A 27448-nucleotide genomic window follows, 5' to 3' on the forward strand; every position below is an offset into this window, starting at 1 on the left:
TAGAAGCAGTTCCACCATTTCAAAAGCAAACTGAGCTAAAATTGTAACCTTGGTGAGGAAAAGAAAATAATAAATAGAACTTAACTGATATATAAAGGGGATAGCTGCTCTGTCTCCGGTATTTGTAAAGATTTAATGATGTATTGGACTTGTGCCTCTAACATTATCACTCACTGTGAAAATCGTAGGCAGGAAGAGTTCCTTAATGTGCCACGTGTAATGAAATTGAAAAGCCATTCTTTGAAACTTTCTTTCCTTTGATCGCAATGCGTAATAGTCTGCCCCATGTGAATAATGGCGGTTAATGCATATTTGGGATTGAATTGAGAAGCAGTAAACCTGGAGCAATTTTTTTAAAACTCTGGTTAAAACGTGAAACTGTTGTAGTAACCTGTAAGTTCATGCTACAGTATTTGTTTCAATTTTTGGGTGCTTTATTCATCTTGAAATGTTTCTATGCTCTCCATGTGTTTGAACAGGTTTAATTTGTAAATTGAGTTGGGGCATTTCTTTCTCTTTCACACCTTTTTACAATCAGGTGGCAATACTGTTATAGACTCATAGAATTGTTACAGTACAGAAGGAGGCCATTCGGCCCGTCGAGCCCGTGCCGGCTCTCTGCAAGAGCACTTCAGCTGGTCCCACTCTCCCGCCCTTTTCCCGTAGCCCTGCAAATCATTTTCCTTCGGGTACTTATCCAATTCCATTTTGAAAGCCACAATTGAGTCTGCCTCCCACCCTTTCAGGCAGTGCATTCCAGATCCGAACCACTCACTGCGTTTAAAAAAAAGTTTTTCCTCATGTCGCCTTTGGTTCTGTTGTATGGTTCCTTACATCTGCTACACCTTTCCCTAACAGGGTAGGGAAGATGCTCCAGAATTGGTCTAAGATGCACTTTTGTTGCCCACTGAAGTGGTGTAAAATTAACCCAGGCTATTCTCTCCCTCCGTTACCCTGACAGCATTGGTCATGTGGGGAGTCATGAATCTACATCATACTGCTCGATAATAATTCTGACACCTCTAAATTGTTTGTATGAATAAAAAAATTCAAATGACGAAGTCTGTTACAGACAACTATCATTCTTGCACTGCTGTCTGTGAATATGCTGAACTACCACAATACACCAGAGCCCACATACATCCAGGAAAAGTATGTGGCAAAATAGTCAAATATTTTGTTTTATGAAGTCAAGTGACAGTGGGCATGCAGGAATGTACAGTAGGCCCAAGTGAGAGATGGGGATCATAGTTGCCCTCAAGTTTAAACCTACTGTACTTGCCACAAGGACTGCAGCGGTTGAGGAAGGCAGCTCACCACCACCTTCTCGAGGCCAATTAAGGATGGGCAACAAATGCTGGCCTTGCCAGAGACGCCCACATCTCATGAACGAATAAAACAAAGCTCTTTCAAAAGACGACTTTTTAAAAACTTGGCTGTTTTGTTGCTGTCGCTCTGGGAAATTTGTTCCGTAGTACAAGTGCTGCTAAATCCTGCCAGAAAACAGTAGGTGCTGCAGTGGTTCAAATCCCTTGACCTAGCAAACCGGCACTAGCAGCTTTATACTTTTTTATTAATGTGCCAAAAAGAGAAATAGTCTAGACAGCAGCCATTAGCGCACATTAATAAAGAATTGAAAGTTTGGTCTTTAATGGAATGGCTAACGATGACAAAGAAGAACCAAGCCAGTGAAATACTGCCCTGGAAAATACAGCTGAGAAAATCAAAGCTACTGAGTCATCACAGAAGAGATTTAGAGGCACTTTTGTTAAAAAAAAAATACCTGAAGGGAAAGCCATTTACACCACCACGCTAGAAAGTAGAAAACCTTGTACTGAGATTTTATAAAATTGTTGTAGTGAAGTGAGAGTGTTTTTAAAAAGGAAACTGGATATTTATAGCCCTATAAAAATTGGCCAATGTACTTGTACATCCAGGAAAAAGGATGCAGCAAAATATGAGCCCCACAGTACAATATATCCTGACTGAGCTGCGGTACCTCCATGTGATACATTTATTATTTAATAAAGCCAGTATTTATGTGGATTTAGTACATTTTTATATTCCGGAAGAAACTGGTTTCAGAGTGAGGGTGGTAATATGGCTGTTTATTTTACAAGAAAAACTAGTATTGTTTTGATATCACTGGTTATTGAAAGAGCTTATTAAGAAAGTGCAGCAATGCGAACAAACAAAAAATCTAACCAGATTCCTTGTCCCATTACATTCAGTTTTTGTAATGAGATGCATTCCCTAAAATTGTTCAGAAATCTTCATCGTGCATTGTATCTGCCCTTGTCTCTTGTGATACTTTCACTGGATCACAATCCAACAGCAATCTTTTTTCGTTCATAGGATGAGAGTGTCGCTGGCAAGGCCAGCATTTATTGCCCAGCCTAGTTGCCCTTGAGAAGGTGGTGGTGAGCCGCCGCCTTGAGCTGCTGCAGTCAGTGTGGTGAAGGTACTCCCACAGTGCTGTTAGGGAGGGAGTTCCAGGATTTTGACCCAGCGGCGATGGATCGGCGATATACTTCTGAGTCAGGATGGTGTGTGACTTGGAGATGGTGGTGTTCCACCTGCTACCCTTGTCCTTCTCAGTGGAAGAGGTCGCGGGTTTGGGAGGTGCTGCCGAATAAGCCTTGGCGTGTTGCTTTAGTGGATTTTGTAGATGGCACACACTGCAGCCACGGTACGCCGGTGGTGGATGGGGTGCCAATCAAGCGGGCTGCTTTGTCCTGAACGGTGTCGAGCTTCTTGAGTGTTGGAGCTGCACTCATCCATGCAATTGGAGAATATTCCATCACACTCCCGACTTGTGCCTTGTAGATGGTGGAAAGGCTTTGGGGAGTCAGGAGGTGAGACACTTGCCGCAGAATACCCAGCCTCTGACCTGCTCTTGTTGCCACAGTATTTATGTGGCTGGTCCAATTAAGTTTCTGGTCAATGGTGACCCCCAGGATGTTGATGGTGGGGGAGTTGGCGATGGTAATGCTGTTGAATGTCAAGGGGTGGTGGTTAGACTCTTGTTCTTGGCGATGGACGTTGCCTGGCACTTGTGAGGCGCAAATGTTACCTGCCACTTATCAGCCCAAGCCTAAATGTCGCCCAGGTCTTGCTGCATGCGGGCATGGACTGCTTCAACATCTGAGGAGTTGTGAATGGCACTGAACACTGCAGTCATCAGTGAACATCCCCACTTCTGACCTTATGATGGAGGGAAGGTCATTGATGAAGCAGCTGAAGATGGTTGGGCCTAGGATACTGCCCTGAGGAACTCCTGCAGCGATGTCCTGGGGCTGTGATGATTAACCTCCAACCACCACAGCCATCTTCCTTTTGTGCTAGGAATGACTCCAGCCAGTGGAGAGTTTTTCCCCCCCCCAATTCCCATTGACTTCAGTTTTACTAGGGCTCCTTGATGCCACACTCGGTCAAATGCTGCCTTGATGTCAAGGGCAGTCACTCTCGCCTCACCTCTGGAATTCAGCTCTTTTGTCCATGTTTAGACCAAGGCTGCAATGAGGTCTGGAGCCGACTGGTCCTGGCAGAGCCCAAACTGGGTATCAGTGAGCGGGTTATTGGTGAGTAAGTGCCGCTTGATAGCACTGTCGATGACCCCTTCCATCACTTTGCTGATGATTGAGAGTAGACTGATGGGGCGGTAATTGGCCGGATTGGATTTGTCCTGCTTTTTGTGGACAGGACATACCTGGGCAGTTTGCCACATTGTCAGATCGATGCTAGTGTTGTAACTGTACTAGAACAGCTTGGCTAGAGGTGCGGCTAGTTCTGGAGCACAAGTCTTCAGCACGATAGCCGGGATGTTGTCGGGGCCCAGAGCCTTTGCTGTATCCAGTGCGCTCAGCCATTTCTTGATACCACGTGGAGTGAATCGAATTGGCTGAAGACTGCCTTCTGTGATGGTGGGGACCTCAGGACTTCTGGCTGAAGAAGGTTGCAAGCGCTTCTGCCTTGTCTTTTGCACTCACGTGCTGGGGTCCACCATCATTGAGGATGGGGATATTTGTATTCTGAAAGTAGGTGACTTTCCATAGGTTCAGAGAAAATTGCATGTTAAATTTTTTGTACTTCAAGTACTGATCCATCTATATTCTGTTTCCCAAACATAGGAAGCTCTGGGGGAATATGTGAGAAAAGCAAGCTCTATTCTGATGGCAAGAAGAAGTCGCTCAACACTGGAATCATCACTGTTCAAAACTATGGATCTCATGTCCCTCCCAAAGTCTCTCACATCACATTTGCTCATGAAGTAGGCCACAACTTTGGTTCTCCTGTAAGTATTAAACCAATATAGTCTACCATAACTAAAATTTGGTTACTAAACCATTCCCCTTGAAATATAGGCGAGTCCGTAATTAAATTATTAGCGGGTCTCCCAAGGTATATCTTACATTAACTTGAAAATTATGCTATTTTTAAATGATAGAACAGTTTGTGTTAAATTGTATAACACTATCATCATTAGTAAGGGAGTGTTTATATTTTGATAAGCCTTTATTATTGAAGAAAGATGCATGCTACTAAAGTGCAGCTGTGTTAACCTGGGCTATTACTTTGTGGGCATAAAGTCTAACGGGACCAAACTAGAAATCTGATCTAAAAACAGAAAATGCTGGAAACACTCAGCAGATCGGGCAGCATCTGTGGAGAGAGGAAGGTAGGGTTAACATCTTGAGTCGATGACTTTTTGTCCGAACCCTAACCCGGCATTTGCAGTCTTTTGCTTTTTGTAGAAATCTGATCCACCTGCCCATCTACTCCCTGTGGGGAAAGTGCCGTGGACTAACCCATTCTGTGGTCAGTTGTACAGATCACAATTAGAGGTGAATTGTTGCTCCAAAAGTTTGTTTAAAACACAATGCTCTTAAGATGCTACTTGTTCAGCTACAACTTGTTTCCTGAACATGCAATCGGGTACATGTGCAACCTACGCTTTGCATATGTGACACTTTGAAGTGAGTTGGATGTGCTAGGTGCAAGATTTATCCGCGTATGTATAAAGACAGTATACAAATGAATAGCAGCTTAGATTTTTTTGTTGTTTAAATTGGTCTATAATATCTAGTGAGCTGTCAAAAAAACCTGACTGTACAGGTGAAACACTCCCAAGATAAAATTATGAAATGCAGTTTGAGTCTTGAGGTAGAAAACAGTAATTAGCAGAATAGGGAAACAATATGACTATTAGTACACCTTGGAAAGAAAAGGGAGCCTGAAAGGGTTCTCTGTTGGAGACGTGGCGGTCTCGTGCCAGAAAGAGTAAGGAGAGGCATGAAAGCTGAAGAAATGAAGCCGTCAAAAAGAAAAATGCTTTGAAGTATTGGCAATGTCCATGGGAGTTACAAAGGAGTGGTAGTTCAGTTGCATGGTTGTCCTACGAAATATAATGTAGGAGGGTGGACAAAGGCTTTAGATGAGATAAGAACATAAGAAATAGGAGCAGGAGTCGGTCATTTGGTCCCTCGAGCCTGCTCCGCCATTCAGTAAGATCATGGCTGATCTGATCTTGGCCTCAACTCCACTTCCCTGCCCGTTCCCCATAACCCTGGATTCCCCTGTTTTTCAAAAATCTGTCTATCTCCGCCTTGAATATATTCAATGACTCCGCCTCCGCAGCTCTCTGGGGTAGAGAATTCCAAAGATTTGCGACTCTCAGAGAAGAAATTCCTCCTCATCTCCGTTTTAAATGGGCGACCCCTTATTCTGAAACTATGCCCCTAGTTCTAGATTCCCCCACGAGGGGAAACATCCTCCCTGCATCTACCCTGTCAAGCCCCCTCAGAATCTTTTATGTTTCAGTAAGATCACCTCTCATTCTTCTAAACTCCAATGAGTATAGGCCCAACCTGCTCAACCTTTCCTCATAAGACAACCCCTTCAACTCAGGAATCAGCCTAGTGAACCTTCTCTGAACTGCCTCCAATGTATATCCCTCCATAAATAAGGAGACCAAAACTGTACGCAGTACTCTTGGTGTGGTCTCACCAAACGCCCTGTACAATTGTAGCAAGACTTCCCTACTTTTATACTCCATCCCCCTTGCGATAAAGGCCAATATTCTATTTGCCTTCCTAATTACTTGCTGTACCTGCATGCTAATTTTTTGTGTTTCATGTACAAGGACACCCAGCTCCCTCTGTACCACAGCATTCTGTCGTCTCTCCATTTAAATAATATTTTGCTTTTTTATTCTTGCTATCAAAGTGGATAACCTCACATTTTCCCACGTTATACTCCATCTGCCAAATTTTTGCCCACTCACTTAACCTATCTATATCCCTTTGCAGACTGTGTACTCCTCACACCTGCCTTTGTATCGTCAGCAAATTTGGCAACAGTACACTGGGTCCCTTCATCCAAGTCATTAATATAGATTGTAAATAGTTGAGGCCCCAGCACTGATCCCTGTGGCACCCTACTAGTTACAGTTTGCCAACCTGAAAATGACCTATTTATTCCGACTTTGTTTTCTGTTAGTTAGCCAATCCTCTATCTAATCCAATATATTACCCCCAGCACCGTGAGCTCTTATCTTGTGCAGTAACCTTTTATGCGGAGCCTTATCGAATGCCTTCTGGAAATCCAAATACATTACTGGTTCCCCTTTATCCACCCTGCTCGTTACATCCTCAAAGAACTCTAATAAATTTGTCAAACACGATTTCTCTTCCATACAATCAAGCAGAGTCAACATGGTTTTATTATGATTTTCTAAATGTCCTGCTATTACTTTCCCAGTGACAGATGTTAGGCTAACTGGCCTATAGTTTCCTGCTTTCTGTCTCCCTCCTTTCTTGAGTAGGAGAGTTACATTTGCAGTTTTCCAATCTGCTGGGACCTCTCCAGAATCCAGGGAATTTTGGTAGATTACAACCAACGCATCCACTATCTCTGCAGCCACTTCTTTTAAAACCCTAGGATGCAGGCCATCTGGTCCAGGGCACTTGTCAGCCTTTAGTCCCATTAGTTTGCCTAGTACTTTTTCTCTAGTGATAATTGTTTGAAGTTCCTCCCTCCCTATAGCCCCTTGATTATCAATTATTATTGGGATGCTTTTAGTGTCTTCTACCATGAAGACCGATACAAAATATTTGTTTGAAGTCCCTGCCATTTCCCTGTTTCCCATTATTAATTCCCCAGTCTCATCCTCTAAGGGACCAATGTTTACTTTAGCTACTCTCTTCCTTTTTATATACTTGTAGAAGCTCTTACTGTCTGTTTTTATGTTTTGCTAGTTTACTCTCATAATCAGTTTTCTCTTTTTAGTCACCCTTTGCTGGTTTCTAAAAATTTCCCAATCCTCTGGCCTACCACTAATCTTTGCAACATTGTATGCCTTTTCTTTCAATTTGATACCATCCTTAACTTCCTTAGTTAGCCACGGATGGTTCATCCTTCTCGTAGAGTCTTTTTCACTGGAATAAACCTTTGCTGAGAGTTATGAAATATCTCTCTAAATGTCTGCCTCCTACTTATCTACCATCTTGCCCTTTAATCTATTTTCCCAGTCCACTTTAGCCAACTCTGTCTTCTTGCATTTGTAATTGCCTTTATTTAAGTTTAGGACACTAGTTTCAGACACAAGTTTCTCACCCTCAAACTGAATTTGAAATTGAATCATGCTATGATCACTCTTCCCTAGAGGATCCTTTGCTATGAGATCATTAATTAATCCTATCTCATTACATATTACCAGATCTAAAATAGCCTGCTCCCTGGTTGGTTCCACAACATATTGTTCTAAGAAACCATCCTGAATACATTCTATGAACTCATCCTCAAGGCTACCCTTGCCAATTTGATTTGTCCAATCTATATGAAGATTAAAATCGCCCATGATTATTGCAGTACCTTTCTTACAAGCCCCCATTATTTCTTGATTTATACTCTGTCCTACAGTGTAGCTACTGTTAGGGGGTCTATAGACTATTCTCACCAGTAACTTCTTTCCCATACCATTTCTTAACTCCACCCAAATTGCTTCTACATCTTGATCTCCTGAGCCAATATCATTTCTCACCACTGCACTAATCTCCTCCTTTATTAACAGAGCTACCCCACCTCCTTTTCGTTTCTGCCTATCCTTCCAAAATGTCAAATACCCCTGAATATTCAGTTCCCAGCCTTGGTCACCTTGCAACCACTTTCTGTAATGGCAATCAGATCATACCCATTTATTTCTATTTGTGCTTTCAACTCATCTATCTTGTTATGAATGCTGCGTGCATTCAGATAAAGAGCCTTTAATTTTGTCTTTTTACCATTTTTCTCTACTCTGACTCTATTTGCTGGTGCACTCTTAAGTTTGTACGCTCTGTCTCTTCCTGTCACACTCTGGTTCTCATTACCCGTATCACTACCCTGCACTTTTGTCTTCTCCTTTCCTTTTTGTCTTTCTAAATTCCCCTTCACCTGAACCCTTCCCCCCCCATCCCCTATTTAGCTTAAAGCCCTATCTACCGATCATGAGAACAGGTTTATTGGGCAGAAAATAAAGTAAGGGGTTTGTGGTTTTAGTTCAGCAGGGTTTCCCATTACAAATGTTAACAGCAGATTATGGGGTTGGGGGGGACACCCGAATTATTGGTGTGATCCAAATCATGTTAGAAAATTCTGGCAACAGTTTTAGCACAGCCAAAGGATGGGAAGGCGGTGGAGAGAAAGATGCTTACTTTTCGAAGAAGTTCTGTTGGGACTGGTAGAAGAACGTGCATTTATATAGTACCTTTCATGTGGTCAGAATGTCCCAAAGCACTTTGCTTTTTTGAAGTGCAGTCATGGTTATTTTGTAGGCAAATGTGTCAGCCAGTTTCCCCGCAGCAAGGTCCCACGAACAACTATGAGCTCATTGATCAGTTAATCTGATTTGATGGTGCAGTTGAGGGATGAATGTCAGTCAGGACATTGAGAGAACTTCCCCTCTCAGGAAAAAATGCTGTGATTGCTTTTACATCCACCTGAAAGACAGCACTCCCTGAGTATCATACTGGAGTGTCAGCCAGGATTGTGCTCAAGTCCTGAAGTTGAGCTTGAATCCACAACCATTTTGGCGTGATAGCACTATTTTCTGTGGGAGAATTATTGAACGAAACAGGTGAGTTTTACAGACTTTCAATTGCCAAAAGAAAGATTCTGTGGTTGAGATGCAGCTGGCTGGAGGAAAAAGCTTGTGAAGACTGGAGGACTTTGAGAGTTTGAATGTGCAAACCATATGCAAGTTCTTTATTGCATAGCATATTATTGATGACCAGTTACCTGAAGACAATAGATGTAATGGTAGAGGGCAGATGTTGAAGGTGTGCTACAATGGGAGCAGACAGTAGGTAGGAAGGGGGATGAGGTCCTGCATCAAGAATTTAGGGAGCTAGGTAACAGATTAAAGAGCAGGACCTCAAAGGTTGTAATCTCTGGATTACTCCCAGTGCCACGTGCTAGTGAGTATAGGAATGGGAGGATAGAGCAGATGAATGCGTGGCTAAAGAGTTGGTGTAGGGGGGAGGGTTTTACTTTCCTGGATCACTGGGCCTGCTTCTGGGAAAGGTGGGACTTGTACAAGTCGGACGGGTTGCACCTGAACCAGAGCGGGACAAATATCCTTGCGGGGAGGTTTGCTGGCACTGTTGGGGGGGGTTTAAACTAACTTGGCAGGGGGATGGGATACAGAGGGGAGCTGAAATAGGGGGTGATGTGCTGCCAATTATAGAGAAAAAAACAAGTCAGCTTGGTAGATGGGGCAAATATATAAGGGCAAGGCTGGATAGCATCTATTTTAATGCAAGGAGTCTTGCAAGTAAGGTGGATGAACTGAAGGTGTTGATAAACACATGGGAGTATGATATCGTTGCTATCACGGAGACATGGTTGAGGGAGGGGCAAGACTGGCAGCTCAATATTCCGGGGTACAGAATCTTCAGGCGAGACAGAGGGGGAGGTATAAGAGGAGGGGGTGTCGCAATATTAATTAAGGAGTCAATCATTGCAGTAAGGAGGGATGATATATTAGCAGGTTCCTCTAATGAGGCCATATGGGTGGAGCTTAAAAACAAAAAGGGGGCAAGCACTTTGCTGGGAGTGTACTATAGGCCTCCAAACAGTCAGGGGGAGATAGAGGAACAGATATGTAGGCAAATCTCAGAGGAATGTGCAAATAATAGGGTAATAATAATGGGGGATTTCAACTTCCCCAATATTAACTGGGATAGTCAGAGTGTGAAAGGCTCAGAGGGTGTAGAATTCTTAAAGTGCATCCAGGAGAGCGTTTTGAGCCAGCATGTAGAAAGTCCTACAAGAGAGGGGGCGGTACTGGACCTAATTCTAGGGAATGTGGCCGGCCAAGTGGAAAAAGTGCTAGTAGGTGAGCACTTTGGTGACAGTGACCATAATATGGTAAGATTTAAGGTGGTCATGGAAAAGGACAGGGATGGGCTGGAAATAAAGGTTCTAAATTGGGGGAAGGCCGATTTTAATAGGATAAGGCAGGATCTGGCCAAAATGGACTGGGATCAGCTACTTGTAGGAAAATCCGCATCAGAGCAATGGGAGGCTTTCAGAAGGGAGATTGGGATCATACAATGGCAACATGTTCCCGTAAAGGTCAAGGGTGGTTCCAAAAACCACAGGGAACCTTGGATGTCAGGGGATGTACGAGAATGGATTAGGAAAAAAAGGAGGGCTTTTGGCAGATACAAAAGGCTAAAGACGGAGGAAGCCCTAGAGGAGTACAAAAAGTGCAGGGGGATACTTAAAAAAAGAAATTAGGAGATCAAGGAGGGGCCATGAAATAACACTGGCGAGCAAAATAAAGGAAAATCCTAAGATGTTTTATAAGTATATTAAGGGTAAGAGGATAACTAGGGAAAAAATAGGGCCCATTAGGGACAAAAGTGGCAATCTGTGTGTGGAGCCGGAAGATGTAGGAGGGGTTCTAAATAAATTTTTTGCATCTGTTTTCACTATGGAGAAGGACGATGTAGACATAGAAATAGGGCGGGGGGACTGTGATATGCTCGAACATATTCACATCGAGAGGGAGGAGGTATTGGCGGTTTTAGCTGGCCTAAAAATGGATAAATCCCCAGGCCCGGATGAAATGTATCCCAGGCTGCTGTGTGAGGCAAAGGAAGAGATTGCGGGGGCTCTAACACATATATTCAGGACCTCTCTGGCCACAGGGGATGTGCCAGAGGACTGGAGAACCGCTAATGTAGTACCATTATTCAAGAAGGGAAGTAGGGAAAAACCGGGGAACTACAGGCCAGTGAGCCTAACATCAGTGGTAGGAAAATTATTGGAAAAAATTCTGAGGGACAAAATTTGTCTCCACTTGGAGAGGCAAGGATTAATCAGGGATAGTCAACATGGCTTTGTCAAGGGAAGATCATGTCTGACTAATTTGATTGAATTTTTTGAGGGGGTGACTAGGTGTGTGGATGAGGGTAACGCAGTGGATGTGGTATATATGGATTTCAGTAAGGCCTTCGATAAAGTCCCGCACAGGAGACTGGTCAAGAAGGTAAGAGCCCATGGAATCCAGGGTGCCTTGGCACATTGGATACAAAACTGGCTTAGTGACAGAAGGCAGAGGGTGATGGTCGCAGGTTGTTTTTGTGACTGGAAGCCTCTGGCCAGTGGGGTACCACAGGGATCGGTGCTGGGTCCCTTGCTGTTTGTGGTCTACATTAATGACTTGGATATGAATGTAAAAGGTATGATCAGTAAGTTCGCGGATGATCCAAAAATTGGTAGGGTGGTAAATAGCGAGGAGGGTAGCCTCAGTCTGCAGGACGATATAGATGGGTTGGTCAGATGGGCGGAACAGTGGCAAATGGAATTTAACCCGGAAAAGTGCGAGGTGATGCACTTTGGGGGGACTAACAAGGCAAGGGAATACACAATGAATGGTAAGACCCTAGGCAAGACGGCGGGTCAGAGGGATCTGGGTGTGCAAGTACACAGATCCCTGAAGGCGGCGGAACAGGTGGATAAGGTGGTAAAAAAGGCATATGGGATACTTGCCTTCATTAGCCGAGGCATTGAATATAAGAGCAAGGAGGTTATGATGGAACTGTATAAAACACTGGTTAGGCCACAGCTGGAATACTGTGTGCAGTTCTGGTCGCCACACTACAGGAAGGATGTGATCGTGTTGGAGAGGGTGCAGAGGAGGTTCACCAGGATGTTACCGGGGCTGGAGCGCTTCAGCTATGAAGAGAGACTGGGCAGATTGGGTTTGTTTTCCTTGGAGCAGAGGAGGCTGAGGGGGGACATGATTGAGGTGTACAAAATTATGAGGGGCATAGATAGGATGGATGCTGAGGAGCTTTTTCCCTTAGTAGAGGGGTCAATAACTAGGGGGCATAGATTCAAGGTAAAGGGCGGGAGGTTTAGAGGGAATTTGAGGAAGAACTTTTTCACCCAGAGGGTGGTTGGAGTCTGGAACTCACTGCCTGAAAGGGTTGTGGAGGCAGGAACACTCACAACATTTAAGAAGCATTTGGATGAGCACTTGAAATGCCATAGCATACAAGGCTATGGACCAAATGCTGGAATATGGGATTAGATTAGGCAGGGCTTGATGGCCGGCGCGGACACGATGGGCCGAAGGGCCTCTATCTGTGCTGTATAACTCTATGACTCTATGAGTACATATGGTGTGGGGCTACCCATTATTGAGAGAGATTGAGAAAAGTGTGTCCATCCAGTATCGGCAGCAATTTGAGATACAGATACCTTGTTCTCTTTGGACCTTGTTCTCACCGTACTTGGGCTCTTGCATTGTTCCACGGAAACCCAGCGTAAGCTCGAGGAACAGCACCTCATCTTCCGATTAGGCAGTTTACAGCCTCCGGACTGTCTCTCGAGTTCAACAATTTCAGATCATAACCTCGGCCCCCATTACATTTTTGCATATTTTTTATCCACACCTTTGTTTTGTGCCCTTCCCCCCCCCCCCCTTTTTTCTCTCTCCCACACGGCAGCTGTCTCTCATTCTGCCAGCGCATTTCACACCTAATCTAGAGCCGTCTTTTGTCTCCACTAGTCCTATCACCATCTCGTCTCGTTTTGAATACCTCTTAATGTCTCTTTGCTTGTTCTCTCATCCCCATTTCCCAGCCCCCAAACTGGCCTTTTAATCTGTTTCATTTCCTGTGTTTTTTCAGTCCTGACGAAGGGTTTTGACCCGAAACGTTGACTCTATTTTTCTCTCTCCACAGATGTTGCCTGGCCTGCTGAGTTGTTCCAGCATTTTCTGTTGTTATTTTTCTTTGGAATATTGGTGGGTGGAGGATTAGTAACGATGATTATTAGAAGTCATGTTAATATGGGTGGGGGGGGGGGAAATGGTGCTTTAAGATGGGAAAAGTACAGACCCTCTCCTCCAGCCTTTGCCCAAACCCTCCACCCCAAAGTACCCAGCAGGAAATTAATCTGTCAGTTGATGTAGCTGAACTGATATGCCCAAAGTTCAAAGATAAGAGATTTTACGCAACAGTAAACACAGATAAGCACAGTTGTTGGATGTGATCCTAGAATCTTTTCAATTTGGTGTAACCCCCCCCCCCCCCAGTGTAGTATGTGAGGGTGCCTACCTCTATTTTAGCCCCCAGTTAAGAAGAGTGAACTTCTTCGAAGGCATTTTTTCACAAAATGCAGTGGTTTAGGATCTGGTTCCAACTAACGGCCTTTGCCAATTAATAAGGAATGGCATGAGGGGTGTAATAAAACCAGAGTGTTTTTTGGCAAAAGTTACACTGTAGAAATGTGAAATGGATTAGGATTTTGAAGTCCAAAAGTAATTGGAAAAATGGCTTACATGGATATTTATTTCACTTTTTTTAAATTGGGTCAGCTTTTTAAACTCCCTATAGTTTATCCTGTGGTGCTGCATCAGAGATGTTGTGGTTTTTTTGTTAGAATTTGCCCATCTGTTACATTTATCATAGTGAGCACGGATACCTTGTGACAAAGACTAGCACTTCTGATTATATTACAAGCAGTGAATGATATTCAGCATACTATTGTTTCTGTTTATCTTCTTAGCATGACTCTGGCACTGAATGTACCCCAGGAGAATCCAAGTCTGGGGAACTGAAAGAAAAAGGCAATTATATTATGTATGCACGCGCTACATCTGGTGATAAGCAGAACAACAATAAGTTCTCCATCTGTAGCATTAAAAACATCAGCCAGGTCCTTGACAAGAAAAGAAACCTCTGCTTTGTTGGTAAGTATAAAGCAGCAACTGAACAGAATTGGTAAACTATACTTGTTTAAGCCTTTTAATAGCATAATGTTATACCAGAAATACCCAGCTTCCATTTGTAGAAAGCTAACAAATAATTTGTGGTGGTTTTTTAATGGTCCATTTGAGTTTGGTACTTTTGACTGTTTTCAACTAATGAAACATTCCTATTTCCATTTACAACACTGGGTAAGGTCGCACCGATTGACTCTGTTCAGTTCTGGTTCAGTGTTGTAACTTCAGAAGTAGCATCTGAATTATTTAAATACTGCACCCATGCACTGAATTTTGATGCTAACTTTAAAAATGTATTTTTTTTTTCCCCCCCAAAGAATCTGGCAAACCCATTTGTGGCAATGGTTTAGTCGAAGATGGAGAGGAATGTGACTGTGGTTACAGTGACCAGTGCAGAGATGATTGCTGCTTTAATGCAAATGCGGCAGATGACAAGAAATGCACGCTTAAACCAAACAAACAGTGCAGGTAAGCACAACATTTAAGCTGCTAGTGACATTGTGTTGAATAATTTAATTTGGTTTTCCCCGTTTTGTCTGCACTGAAAGCCAATGCAATAATCGGGGCTCAGTCTACAGATCAGAGTGGAGCTGACTGACACTGAGGGGCAGCTGCAATTACAGAACTTTTTTTGGAACAGATGTGGCGTACGAATACACAGACTTTAAAAAAGGTAGCCTGTACAACTGGGGGCAAGGAGGGAAAGAGAAGGAAAATTCAATTGTGATTCAAACTTCAATTTAAACCGTCAAGTGTTCAACTAGGGTACAGCCAGAGACCTGCTGAGGTCTGTCTTAAGCTGACAGATGCACTGTACACAATACAGCCTAATTATATTGGGAAAAACTGGTTTCATTTTTGATCTGACTTGGTCTGATTTGAGCAACTGAAATAAGTTGAATTCTACTGGGGTTTTAAGTTGCTACACCATTCTGGCTTTGAAGCTTTACATTCTGGGTTTCAACACTTAAAGTTTTGGATGTCCAGTTCAATGATTGTGTGTTATAGAAGATTTCTCGCGGTTCAATCTAGTTTCTTGTGGTTTTATAAATTTGTAAAATCTGTCTTCATTTGTGATCCTGCGTGCTTTATTAATTTGAGTCAAACATGGAAAGTTAAAATATTGGCCCAGAAATTCGGGTTGGAGGCTTCCCGCGGGTGCAAGCCTCCGACCTGCACTTGCCTAGCGCGCCGGCCGTTGTGCTGTGGGCCCGCGTGGGATTCCGATCCTGGGCCTGCTCCAACTGCTGGCGCGCAGTGCTTGCGTATCCCAGGGGCGCAGTTAGTTCGAAGCGTCCCCTGGGATCACGTTGGCCATGGAGAGCCAATGGTAGCAGGGAATCTGTATTCATAGATTTGACAGGAAGACCTGTCAAATCTATGAATACAATTCAGCCCCAAAACATAACTAAAACTTAAAAAAAAAAAAAAAAAAAATTTTAAATCACATTTTTAAGATAACTATAAATTACATAAAATAACTATTAAACAATAAAAATGTTTGAAAAAATTAATTACAGTTTCTAACAGGGCTAAAAAATAAACTTACCTTTTCTTTCAAGTATTTAAAAATAATAAACCTGTGGAAAATATGTTTTAATTTTACTTAATTCACCACTTACCTTGTTAAAAGCAGGCCTTGCGACTGCTTTTTAAAAGCATAGCTGCTGGAGACTTACCCTCCCGGAGAAACCTGGAAAAAAAAACAGAAGTTCCAGGTGAACGCGCTGCCTCTCCGGCGCACGTGTTCGACCCGTGAACCCCTTCCTTTAAGGGAACGGAAGTTCCGGTTTCCCGCGCATGCGCAGTTCATGCACGAAACCGGCACTTTCGTTGGGCCTACGCGTGTACCCAGTGCGTACTCGCCCATGGGGACCCGAATTTCTGGCCCAATAAATTTATATATTTCAGCAGTGAATTTATCTGATACAAGGAGTCATTTAACTGTCATGACTGTGTTCAATTTAACTTTGTGTTGTAGTATCATACCACATGTGTAAACTCAATACTAGTGTTTTCTTGCTAGTTATTTCTGTCTGGCACTGCTTTCCATGGTTCACCTTCCACCAGCGACAACTGGCTCTGACTATTGTAGGGTGGCGAGCAGACAATATACCCTCCTCACAATTTTGCCCACAGCAAAAAATTGAAATAAACACCATCCTTAACCTTTACCAATAATATAAGATTTAATTGCTGTAGATCCTAGATTGACACAGTTGGCAGTTTTTGTTGAAAAATTAAACTTGCAGGCATAAATAATTGAGTAATTGCAAGCTGCTGCGAACAGGTGGCCAATTTTTATCTTCACGTACAGTGTCGTTTGAGGAAATGAGAAGTTCATTTACTTCAGTATTGCTTTATTTAAAATTTATGCAAGGGAAAACATGCGGCGTTTGGCAGGAGAAAATCTCTACTTGGGAACTGTCTTTGTATCCCTATGGATCAGGTTTAAAAAAAAAAAGCACAAAAATTGCTAACTGATCAATTATGAAGTCCTGTCTTGACTATCCTGTGGCATTTTACCCAGGTGCATGCTGGCTTCCCCCTTTGAACCATATCTGGACATTAGTCCAGTGGCATGATTGAAATACTGGCCTGAATAGTTGCACCTGCTGATTTGTTGGAAGTCCCAGTCTCGAGCTTTCCTGTTCTGGCCTCCAGTAAAATGGCATAGCAATTGGTAAAGTAAATGGTGAAGTTGCATAGCAGTTTCCTTGTAAGACTCATTTTAATTACTTCAGAAGAAACTCGGCATGATGCAAAATAGCCAGTGGTGCTCTTTGTGTTCCTATACTAATTTCAAATATTGTATAGTGAAATTCACTTTGAAGAATGGACACTAAATGGGCATCTTCCTTTACTTCTATTTTGAAGTATTAATGAATTTTGTTTCTACCTTCAGTTGGTTACTTGGGAGGAATGGTTATCTCTATGTTTTAAAGTGGCAAAACAAGCCAAGTCCGTGACACTACGAGTGGCTCAGCTGCACAGGAGGGGAGGAAAAAGCGTGGGAGAGCAGTAGTGGTGGGGGATTCTATCGTAAGGGGAACAGATAGATGTTTCTGTGGCTGCAGACGTGACTCCAGGATGGTATGTTGCCTCCCTGGTGCCAGGGTCAAGGATGTCACTGAACGGCTGCAGGGCATTCTGAAGGGTGAGGGGACGAACAGTCAGAGGTTGTGGTTCACATTGGTACCAACGACATGGGTAGAAAGAGAGTTGAGGTCCTGCAACAGGAATTTAGGTAGCAGATTAAAAAGCAGGACCTCCAAGGTTGTAATCTCTGGATTACTCCCGGTGCCACGTGCTAGTGAGTATAGGAATAGGAGGATAGAGCAGATGAATGCGTGGCTAAAGAGTTGGTGCAGGAGAGAGGGCTTTAGTTTCCTGGATCACTGGGTCTGCTTCTGGGGAAGGTGGGACCAGTACAAGTCGGACGGGTTGCACCTGAACCTGAACCGGAACGGGACCAACATCCTTGCGGGGAGGTTTGCTAGTGCTGTGGTGGCGGGGGGGGTTAAACTAACTTGGCAGGGGGATGGGATACGGAGTGGAGCTATAGTAGGGGGTGATGCACAGCCAAATATAGAGGAAAAAACAAGTCAGCCTGGAAGGCAGCGCAAATATGTAATGGCACAAGGGAGTATGGCAAGGCTGGATGGCATTTATTTTAATGCAAGGAGTCTTGTGAGTAAGGCAGATGAATTGAAGGTGTTGATGAACACATGGGAGTATGATATTGTTGCTATCACAGAGACATGGTTAAGGGAGGGGCAGGACTGGCAGCTCAATATTCCGGGGTATAGAATCTTCAGGCGAGACAGAGGGGAGTGTAAAAGAGGAGGGGGTGTTGCAATATTAATCAAGGAGTCAATTACTGCTGTAAGGAGGGATGATATCTTGGCAGGTTCCTCTAATGAGGCCATATGGGTAGAACTTAAAAACAAAAAGGGGGCAAGCACTTTGCTGGGAGTGTACTATAGGCCCCCAAACAGTCAGGGGGAGATAGAGGAACAGATATGTAGGCAAGTCTCAGAAGTGTAGAAATAATAGGGTAACAATAGGGGATTTCAATGTCCCCAATATTAACTGGGATAGTCAGAGTGTGAAAGGCTCAGAGGGTGCAGAATTCTTAAAGTGCATCCAGGAGAGCTTTTTGAGCCAGCATGTAGAAAGTCCTACAAGAGAGGGGGCGGTACTGGACCTAATTCTAGGGAATGTAGCCGGGCAAGTGGTAGATGTGTCAGTAGGAGAGCATTTTGGTGACAGTGACCATAATTCGGTGAGATTTAAGGTAGTCATGGAAAAGGACAAGGATGGACCGGAAATAAAGGTTCTAAATTGGAGGAAGGCCGATTTTAATATGATGATGCAGGATCTGACCAAAGTGGACTGGGATCAGCTACTTGTAGGAAAATCCACATCAGAGCAGTGGGAGTCTTTCAGAAAGGAAATCGAGAGAGTACAACGCCAACATGTTCCCGTAAAGGTCAAGGGTGGGACCAACCCTGGATGTCGAGGGATATACAAGAATGGATTAGGAAAAAAAGGGAGGCTTTTGGCAGATACAAAGGACTAAAAACAGTGGAAGCCCTGGAGGAGTATAGAAAGTGCAGGGGGGTACTTAAAAAAATAAATAAATAAATTAGGAGAGCGAAGAGGGGGCATGAAAAAACACTGGCAGGCAAAATAAAGGAAAATCCCAAGGTGTTTTATAAGTATATTAAGGGCAAGAAGATATCCAGGGAAAGGGTAGGGCCCATTAGGGACCAAAGTGGCAATCTGTGTGTAGAGCCGGAAGATGTGGGTGAGGTTTTAAATGAATATTTTGCTTCTGTGTTTACTATGGAGAAGGGCGATGTAGGCATAGAAATCAGGCAGGGGGAATTGTGATATACTTGAACAAATTAGTATTGAGAGGGAGGAGGTACTAGCCGTTTTAGCGGGCTTAAAAGTGGATAAATCCCCAGGCCCAGACGAGATGTATCCCAGGCTGCTGTGAGGCAAGGGAGGAGATTGCAGTGGCTCTGACACACATTTTCAGATCCTCTCTGGCCACAGGGCGGGAGGCGCTGGAGGACAGCTAACGTAGTACCATTATTCAAGAAGGGTAGTTGGAATAAACCAGGGAATTACAGGCCAGTGAGCCTAACATCAGTGGTAGGGAAATTATTGGAAAAAATTCTGAGGGACAGAATTAGTCTCCACTTGGAGAGGCAAGGATAGTTAGCATGGCTTTGTCAGGGGGAGATCATGTCTAACCAATTTGATTGAATTTTTTGAGGAGGTGACTAGGTGTGTGAATGAGGGTAGTGCAGTTGATGTAGTCTACATGGACTTCAGTAAGGCTTTTGACAAAGTCCCGCATGGGAGACTGATCAAGAAGGTAAGAGCCCATGGGATCCAGGGCAATTTGGCACATTGGATCCAAAATTGGCTTAGTGGCAGGAGGCAGAGGGTGATGGTCGAAGGTTGTTTTTGTGACTGGAAGCCTGTGTCCAGTGGTGTACTGCAGGGATCGGTGCTGTTTGTAGTGTACGTTAATGATTTAGATATGAATGTAGGAGGTATGATCAGTAAGTTCGCAGATGACACGAAAATTGGTGGAGTGGTAAATAGCGAGGAGGGAAGCCTCAGGCTACAGGACGATATAGACGGGTTGGTCAGATGGGCAGAACAGTGGCAAATGGAACTTAACCCTGAAAAGTGTGAGGTGATGCATTTTGGGAGGACGAACAAGGCAAGGGAATACACAATGAATGGCAGGACCCTAGGAAGGACAGAGGATCAGAGGGACCTTGGTGTGCATGTACAGGAAACTTTGTGCTATCCGGCAATCTGGAGCCACCGCCAAAAATCAGCAGCCGTTTTTTATTCTTTTTGTTTGTTTTTTTTGCTTTGCTTGAACAGTCAAGCTGTGCAAGGTCTGTAGCTATAGCAACAGCTTCAGCTACAGAGCTTTAGGGCCACACCCGAGTGTTTAGAAGCTGTTGCTAAGCAACAGTGTTTGTTGTCAAATACGGAGATAAGAATCTCCGTATCTCTCAACATTAACTCTGGAGAGTACGGAAGTTTTGAGGCAACGGCAGCAGCTCGGTCCTGTGGGTGCCGGATAGCACAAAGTTTCCTGTACATAGATCCCTGAAGGCAGCAGTACAGGTAGATAAGGTGATTTAAAAAGGCATATGGGATACTTGCCTTCATTAGCCGAGGCATAGAATATAAGAGCAGGGAGGTTATGATGGAGCTGTACAAAACGCTAGTTAGGCCACAGCTGGAATACTGTGTGCAGTTCTGGTCGCCACACTATAGGAAGGATGTGATTGCATTGGAGAGGCTGCAGAGGAGATTCACCAGGATGTTACCTGGGCTGGAGCACTTCAGCTATGAAGAGAGACTGGACAGGCTGGGGTTGTTTTCCTTAGAGCAGAGAAGGCTGAGGGGGGACCTGATTGAGGTGTACAAAATTATGAGGGGCATAGATAGGGTAGATAGAAAGGAACTTTTCCCCTTAGTAGAGGGGTCAATAACCAGGGGGCATAGTTTCAAGGTAAGGGACAGAAGCTTTAGAGGGGATTTGGGGAAAAACTTTTTCACCCAGAGGGTGGTTGGAATCTGGAACTCACTGCCTGAAAGGGTGGTAGAGGCAGGAACCCTCAACATTGAAGAAGCATTTGGATGAGCACTTGAAATGCCATAGCATACAAGGCTACGGACCAAGTGCTGGAAAATGGGATTAGATTAGACAGGACTTGATGGCCGGCACGGACACGATGGTTCGAAGGGCCTCTTTCTGTGCTGTGTAACTCTGACTCTAAGCCTGGAAGCAAATGCAGTGATGCTAATTATTCTTTGGGGATTATAAACCTTAGATGTGATTCAGAAGATGTTTTAAAAAATAAATTGGAATTAAAAGTATTAATTTTTCTGCTGGCCTTTTGTTCTAGCCCAAGTCAAGGACCATGCTGTACCAAAGGCTGCACTTTCAGGACTGCCATTGAAAAATGCCGTAATGAGTCAGACTGTGCAAAGGAAGGGAAATGTAGTGGTGGAACTGCACTATGTCCAACATCTGATCCCAAAGACAACTTTACTCTCTGTAATAGGGGAACCCAAGTGTGCATCAGGGGGGTAAGTGGTCCATATTGTGTTTTTGCATTGTGTATAAATCTTAATCTGAATGTGTCTTGAGCAGTTGGAGCTGCAACAATTTTTTAAACCATATTTAGTCTAGTCACAGTATATAATTGACAGGGTAGGATTTGTTTATGCATATGGTTCGGTATGATTCCTCTTGCATGAATGGTATAAGCGACTACATAATATTGTTTATGCATTCTAAACCTTTTAAACAGTATATAGATCTGTTAACTGTAGATTAGAACTTTCTCGGGCACTTGATGCCAGTATCTGGATAATAGCCCATGATTTCCTTCTGTTGGATCACACTGATTTCAGGCAGTGTGCTGTGAACTAAGTTTGTGAAATGTTGGGAATACACTGTTCAGCATCACTTGATTCTTTTTAGTATTTGAAGTAACTTTTCAGCCTTCAAAATACATTTTTCTTGAAATAAGTAGTCCATACATTTTTAGTACTGAATCTAAATAAAACCGACGATTGATTTCACATTTCTCTTCTGAAACCAATTCTTGTCCTAAATTTACAGTTGAAGAATTATTCCCCTCTGTGATGGGATCTATTTGCTTATCTAGGAATTGCTATTGTAATGATCAAATATTTCAACTCCGTGAAGATTTAATTTTATTTTCCCCAAGCAATGCTCTGGATCGATCTGTGAGAAGTACAAGCTTATGGAGTGTACCTGTTCAAGCCCTGAAGATGAAACCGAATTGTGCCATGTTTGCTGTATGGAGAAACGTAAGTGCTATGTGATATTTGAAGATGAGCAAGAACCCCAATTTTCAGGTGGTAATCGACCAAACTTGATTTGAGCAGTCACATTATATAGTTCAGCTACTGGTATCAAGTGTTTAAAACGGGTAATAAAATGGAATTTTAAAAGATGGTTTCCCCCTCTCTTTTCCCACCCCCCAAAGCCAGTAGCTAAAGTTACTACACAGTGTAGCTTTCAGCCGTACAGACCTTAAGGTTGCATGTTTGACTCCTAGTTTGTGCGGTTAGCTAAGCTCAGCAGTTGGAATTCTGTAACTGAGTTCAGTGGTCCTGTGTAAGGGAGGGGGGGAAAAAATCAGCCAAGCTTCCAGCTGTAAAACTTGCATGCGCGTATGTCAAATGAGATCAGCCTACCAGCACTCTGTCTAGGCTCACACATGAACATATATTTGGGCGAGGCCCCAATGCCTGTGGAGCTCGGCCCCAGTAACAGTCAGTGTCTTTAGCGAGGGGGAGGAAACATTAATGCTTTATTTGAACATCATAATATATATATAATAATAGTGATGAGGCACAACTTTGCAACTGTAAGCCTTGCAACACTGAGATCCTGAACTCTGCCACATCGCTGGAGGGAAGTACTGAGTCAGCAGCCATTTTTATGTAAAGACTTCCTATGCCCTCTGCACTGCCTCACATGGACGGCATTAACTGTACTTGCTATCTTCGCTTTTAGTGTTGGGCTACCTCTTACTAAAGCAAGCCTAATATATTTTTGTGGGCCGCAGCAAAGCTTTGCTTTATGGATCTGTAGTTTGTCAATACTGTGGGAAACATAAATTTAAGTAGTTAACATTATCCTAAGTATTGAATGTGCAGTTTGGAAGAGAATAACTGGTGTATGCTTTCTGATTTCTTGCACAGCTTCATCTTTTCAATGTAATTTTTACAGATAACCCATCAACATGTGCAAGTACTGGGTCGGAGAAGTGGCACAGTTACTTTAATCTTACTACCATCACATTACAGCCTGGCTCGCCCTGCAATGATTTCAAAGGCTACTGTGATGTCTTCAATCGATGTAGACTTGTTGATGCAGATGGTCCATTGGCCAGGCTAAAGAAAGCAATCTTTAATCCAGAGCTTTATGAAAATATTGCTGAATGGATTGTGGTAAGTAAATTTGAGCTGTTATTGATACAAAGCTATTACGGTTTGAGAAGCATGCCGAGACTATACCTTGAGTTGTGGCTCCATTTTATGTATGAATTTGGGCTGTTATCTTAGCAATAAGGGAAAAGTCCATCAGTTTATGTACAGCAATTCTTTGATAAAATTGATAAATTGTATTCGTAGAAAGATTGTTTGTATTTCATCTTTCTAAATTTATATAGGCTGCACCAGCCGTAAACAGCTTGATCTTTTCCACATATTCTTGTTAAAGGAATTTTTTCTGTGTATAATGGTTTGGTCAGCTTTAATGAAGTATGTATTCACTGCCTAAACCAGAAAATGATGAAAGATGCACTCTTTTGGTGCTACACCGTTACACTTTGTCACATAATGATAAGAAACCGATTTGCATCTGCAGCCCTCCACATGGTGAGTTCTTGGTCTCTGTTCTGCCCTTGGTGTAAGATATCTAATGTTAGAGGGTTTCAACATGGAAAGGAGAGGAATTTATATCTTTTATATATGACTCCTCAAAGCCTTTCCACCATCTACAAGGCACATGGTGTGGAGATGCTGGTGTTGGACTGGTGTGGACAAATGTAAGAAGTCACACACCAGGTTATAGTCCAACAGTTTTATTTGAAATCACAAGCTTTCGGAGCACTGCTCCTTCATCACTTCACCTGATGAAGGAGCAGTGCTCCAAAAGCTTGTGATTTCAAATAAAACTGTTGGACTATAACCTGGTGTTGTGTGACCTCTTACAAGGCACAAGTCAGGAGTGTGATGGAATACTCTCCACTTGCCTGGATGAGTGCAGCTCCAACAGCACTCAAGAAGCTCGAATGCATCCAGGACAAAGCAGCCCACTTGATTGGCACCCCATCCACCACCTTAAACATTCACTCCCTCCACCACCGGTGTACCGTGGCTACAGTGTGTACCATCTACATGATGCACTGCAGCAACTCGCCAAGGCTTCTTCGACAGCACCTCCCAAACCTGCGACCTCTTCCACCTAGAAGGACAAGGGCAGCAGGCACACGGGAACACCACCACCTCCAAGTTCCCCTCCCAAGTCACACACCATCCTGACTTAGAAGTATATTGGCCGTTCGTTCATCGTTGTTGGGTCAAAATCCTGGAACTCCCTCCCTAACAGCATCGTGGGAGCACCTTCACCACACGGACTGCAGCGATTCAAGAAGGCGACTCACCACCACCACCTCGAGGGCAATAAATGCTGGCCTTGCCAGCGATGCCCACATCCCATAAACGAATAAAGAAAAAAAGATAAAACAGTACAGTTGAGGGTAAGACAAGGGGATACAGGTTCATAGTGGTGAGAGGCAAATTTAGGAACCTGTGTCAGGAAGCTCTTCAAGCAAAGAATAAGTAACACCTGGAATAATTTTTGGACAATGTAGGGCAAAAACTCTGGAATTATCTGAAAGATAGCAAGAGATAATTCAATGCTATTATCAAGGTTGGGGGAAAAGAGATTGGATTTTTCTAGATGAAGGACCAAAGAATGGCCTTCCTAATTTGTATTTTTCTTGTAAAGAAGCTAAGTGCAGGAAAGAAATATTCAGATGGTGTCATTGCAATGGTTCCTGCCTAGCTCGTTGGCTGGCATTGGTAGAGGCCTGCGAGAAAAGTTGTGTGGCTGACCTCTTGCAGTATGGTTTAGAATGTGACCAAACCAAAAGGTGACACAGTAACTTCAGAACGACAGTATTTTCATTAAATTATTACAATTGATAGAGTTGTTAAATCAGAATGGCCCAGAAATTCGGGTCGGCTTCCTGCGGGTGTAAGCCCCCGACCTGCACTTACCTAGCGCGCCGGCCGTTGAGCTGTGGGCCCGCGTGGGATTCCGATCCTGGACCACCTCCAACTGCCGGCGCGCAGTGCTTACGTATCCCAGGGGCGTGGTTAGTTCGAAGCGTCCCCTGGGATCACGTGAGCCATGGAGAGCCAATCGTAGCAGGGAATCTCTATTCATAGATCTGACAGGAAGACCTGTCAAATTTATGAATAGAGTTCGGCCCTAAAACATAACACAAACTTCAAATAATTTTTTTTTTAAATCACATTTTTAAATTAACTATAAATTACATAAAATAACTAAACAATAATTTAAATTTTTGAAAAAATTAATTACAGTTTTGAACAGGGCTAAAAATAAACTTACCTTTCTTTTCTTTAAAGTATTTAAAAATAATAAACCTGTGGGGGAAAAAATGTTTTAATTTTACTTAATTCACCACTTACCTTGTTAAAAGCAGGCCTTGCGACTGCTTTTTAAAAGCGTAGCTGCTGGAGACTGTCCCTCCCGGAGAAACCTGGAAAAAAAACGGAAGTTCCAGGCGTGCGCACGCGTTCGACCTGTGAACCCCTTCCTGGAAGGGAACAGAAGTTCTGGTTTCCTGCGCATGCGCAGTGCGTGCTCGAAACTGGCACTTTTGTTGGGCTTACGCGTGACCCGAATTTCTGGCCCATTATTTCTGGTGTATGCTAATTCTCCCACACACCTTTCTTGTTGTATAAGGCTCATTGTGTATGGCAAAAGTGGTAGACTCATCAGATATGTTGTAAAGATTTTATGTTTCCGACCATCTGGATATGTATTTTAAAATTCTCCCTTGTTTGGCTAAACACTTGCTCCCTGACTTCGCTGACCTGCATTGGCTCCCGGTCCGGCAACGTCTCAATTGTAAAATTAGTATCCTTGTTTTCAAATCCTTTCCTGGCCTTGCCTCACCCTAGCTCTGTAACCTCCTCCAGTCCTACAACTCTCCGAGATCGCTGCGCTCCTCTAATTCTGGCCTCTTGGGCATCCCCCATTTTACTTGCTCCACCATTAGCAGCCGTGCTTTTAGCTGCCTGGGCCCTAAACTCAGGAATTGCCTCGTTTTAAGACACTTCTTTAAAACCTACCTCTTTGACCAAGCTTTTGGTTATCTGTCCCTAATATCTCCTTATTCGGTGTCGAATTTAGTTTGATCACGTTCCTGTGAAGTGCCTTGGGGCGTTTTACTACATTAATTGCACTATATAAATGCAAGTTGTTGTTGGTTTCCCCTTCCTTACACCACAACTCTAGCATTACATACAAACCTGCAACATCACAACCACTCACTGTGCTCCTCAATAATAACACATTCACAGAATCACAGAAACCTCACAGTGCAGATAGAGGCCATTTCGGCCCATCGAGCCTGCACCGACACATATCCCACCCGATCCCCGTAACCCCACCTATTTAATCCCCCTAACACTAAGGGTCAATTTACCTTTAACCAATTGGTTCCTTGCATATGATGTTTTAAACTTTTAACTATTTGGTGTTTCAAAAAAGTACTCATAAATTTAAGTTATTTGTAATTATTGAAGAATAATAAATGTACAGTACATAGACAAATATGCATCTTATGTTCATCCTGGTTTGATAAGATCACAGTTGTGCTCTCTGCTTGTACATACACATACTTAGATGTAATTTTGCACTTTCTCACTCAAATTAAGGCAAATGACTGAAATGTACGTACATCAGTTACACCTGAATTCACACTCCGTTCTTAACTACTTAAAAAAAAAAATAAAAAAAAAATTACATGTAGCTAAGCATAATTAGATTTTATTTCAGCCACATCCTGTGTTATTTTCAGTTAGTTTATGTTGGAGTTCTGCATCTGGAAAAATATCATTTTAGATATACTGGGCTAGGCTAGGCTTTCCACGTCCCCCTGCCAATTTACTGATCGATCTGGGCATGCAATGACAAAAAGCAACTTGGGAATGCACATGGCTGTGTTCCCAACTCCCCACTGCTTTCTCCAGGCCGGTTCCAGTAACCGAGATCGCACTCGTTCATGAGGAGTGTAAATGGGAGAAAGAAGTCCATCTGATAATTTGCAGTACAGGAGCACTGAACGCAGAGGTCACCTGTTCGGAGCTTGGTAGAGGGGGCACCAGGGCAGAACTGAAAGGAGGGGCCTGTGTCTGCACTCTGAGCATGGTCATGTATAAACCTCATGAGGTAAGAGAGAGCTTAAGTAAACTTTTTTTTTCTGGGTAGCACACTGGCCATCTCTCTGTCACTTTACATTTCCGCCCTCCGACTGGTGCAACTTC

The 27448-nt window shown here is 43.3% G+C and overlaps 1 protein-coding gene across 1 annotated transcript in view; it reads left to right on the forward strand.

Annotated features, from left to right (window-relative positions):
- adam10a (ADAM metallopeptidase domain 10a) overlaps nt 1-27448 on the forward strand; it is a 159385-nt gene that overhangs the window by 127131 nt on the left and 4806 nt on the right. Inside the window, exons 9-14 of the mRNA XM_085968714.1 lie at nt 4131-4294; nt 14062-14245; nt 14596-14746; nt 21229-21412; nt 22060-22162; nt 23091-23311. Coding sequence (XP_085824840.1) covers nt 4131-4294; nt 14062-14245; nt 14596-14746; nt 21229-21412; nt 22060-22162; nt 23091-23311 — 1007 coding nt within the window. The remainder of the gene's footprint in view (nt 1-4130; nt 4295-14061; nt 14246-14595; nt 14747-21228; nt 21413-22059; nt 22163-23090; nt 23312-27448) is intronic.

This window comes from Somniosus microcephalus, chromosome 27, assembly GCF_052327205.1.
Source record: "Somniosus microcephalus isolate GS21.2 chromosome 27, FLI_Smic_1.0, whole genome shotgun sequence".
NCBI classification, from domain to species: domain Eukaryota; kingdom Metazoa; phylum Chordata; class Chondrichthyes; order Squaliformes; family Somniosidae; genus Somniosus; species Somniosus microcephalus.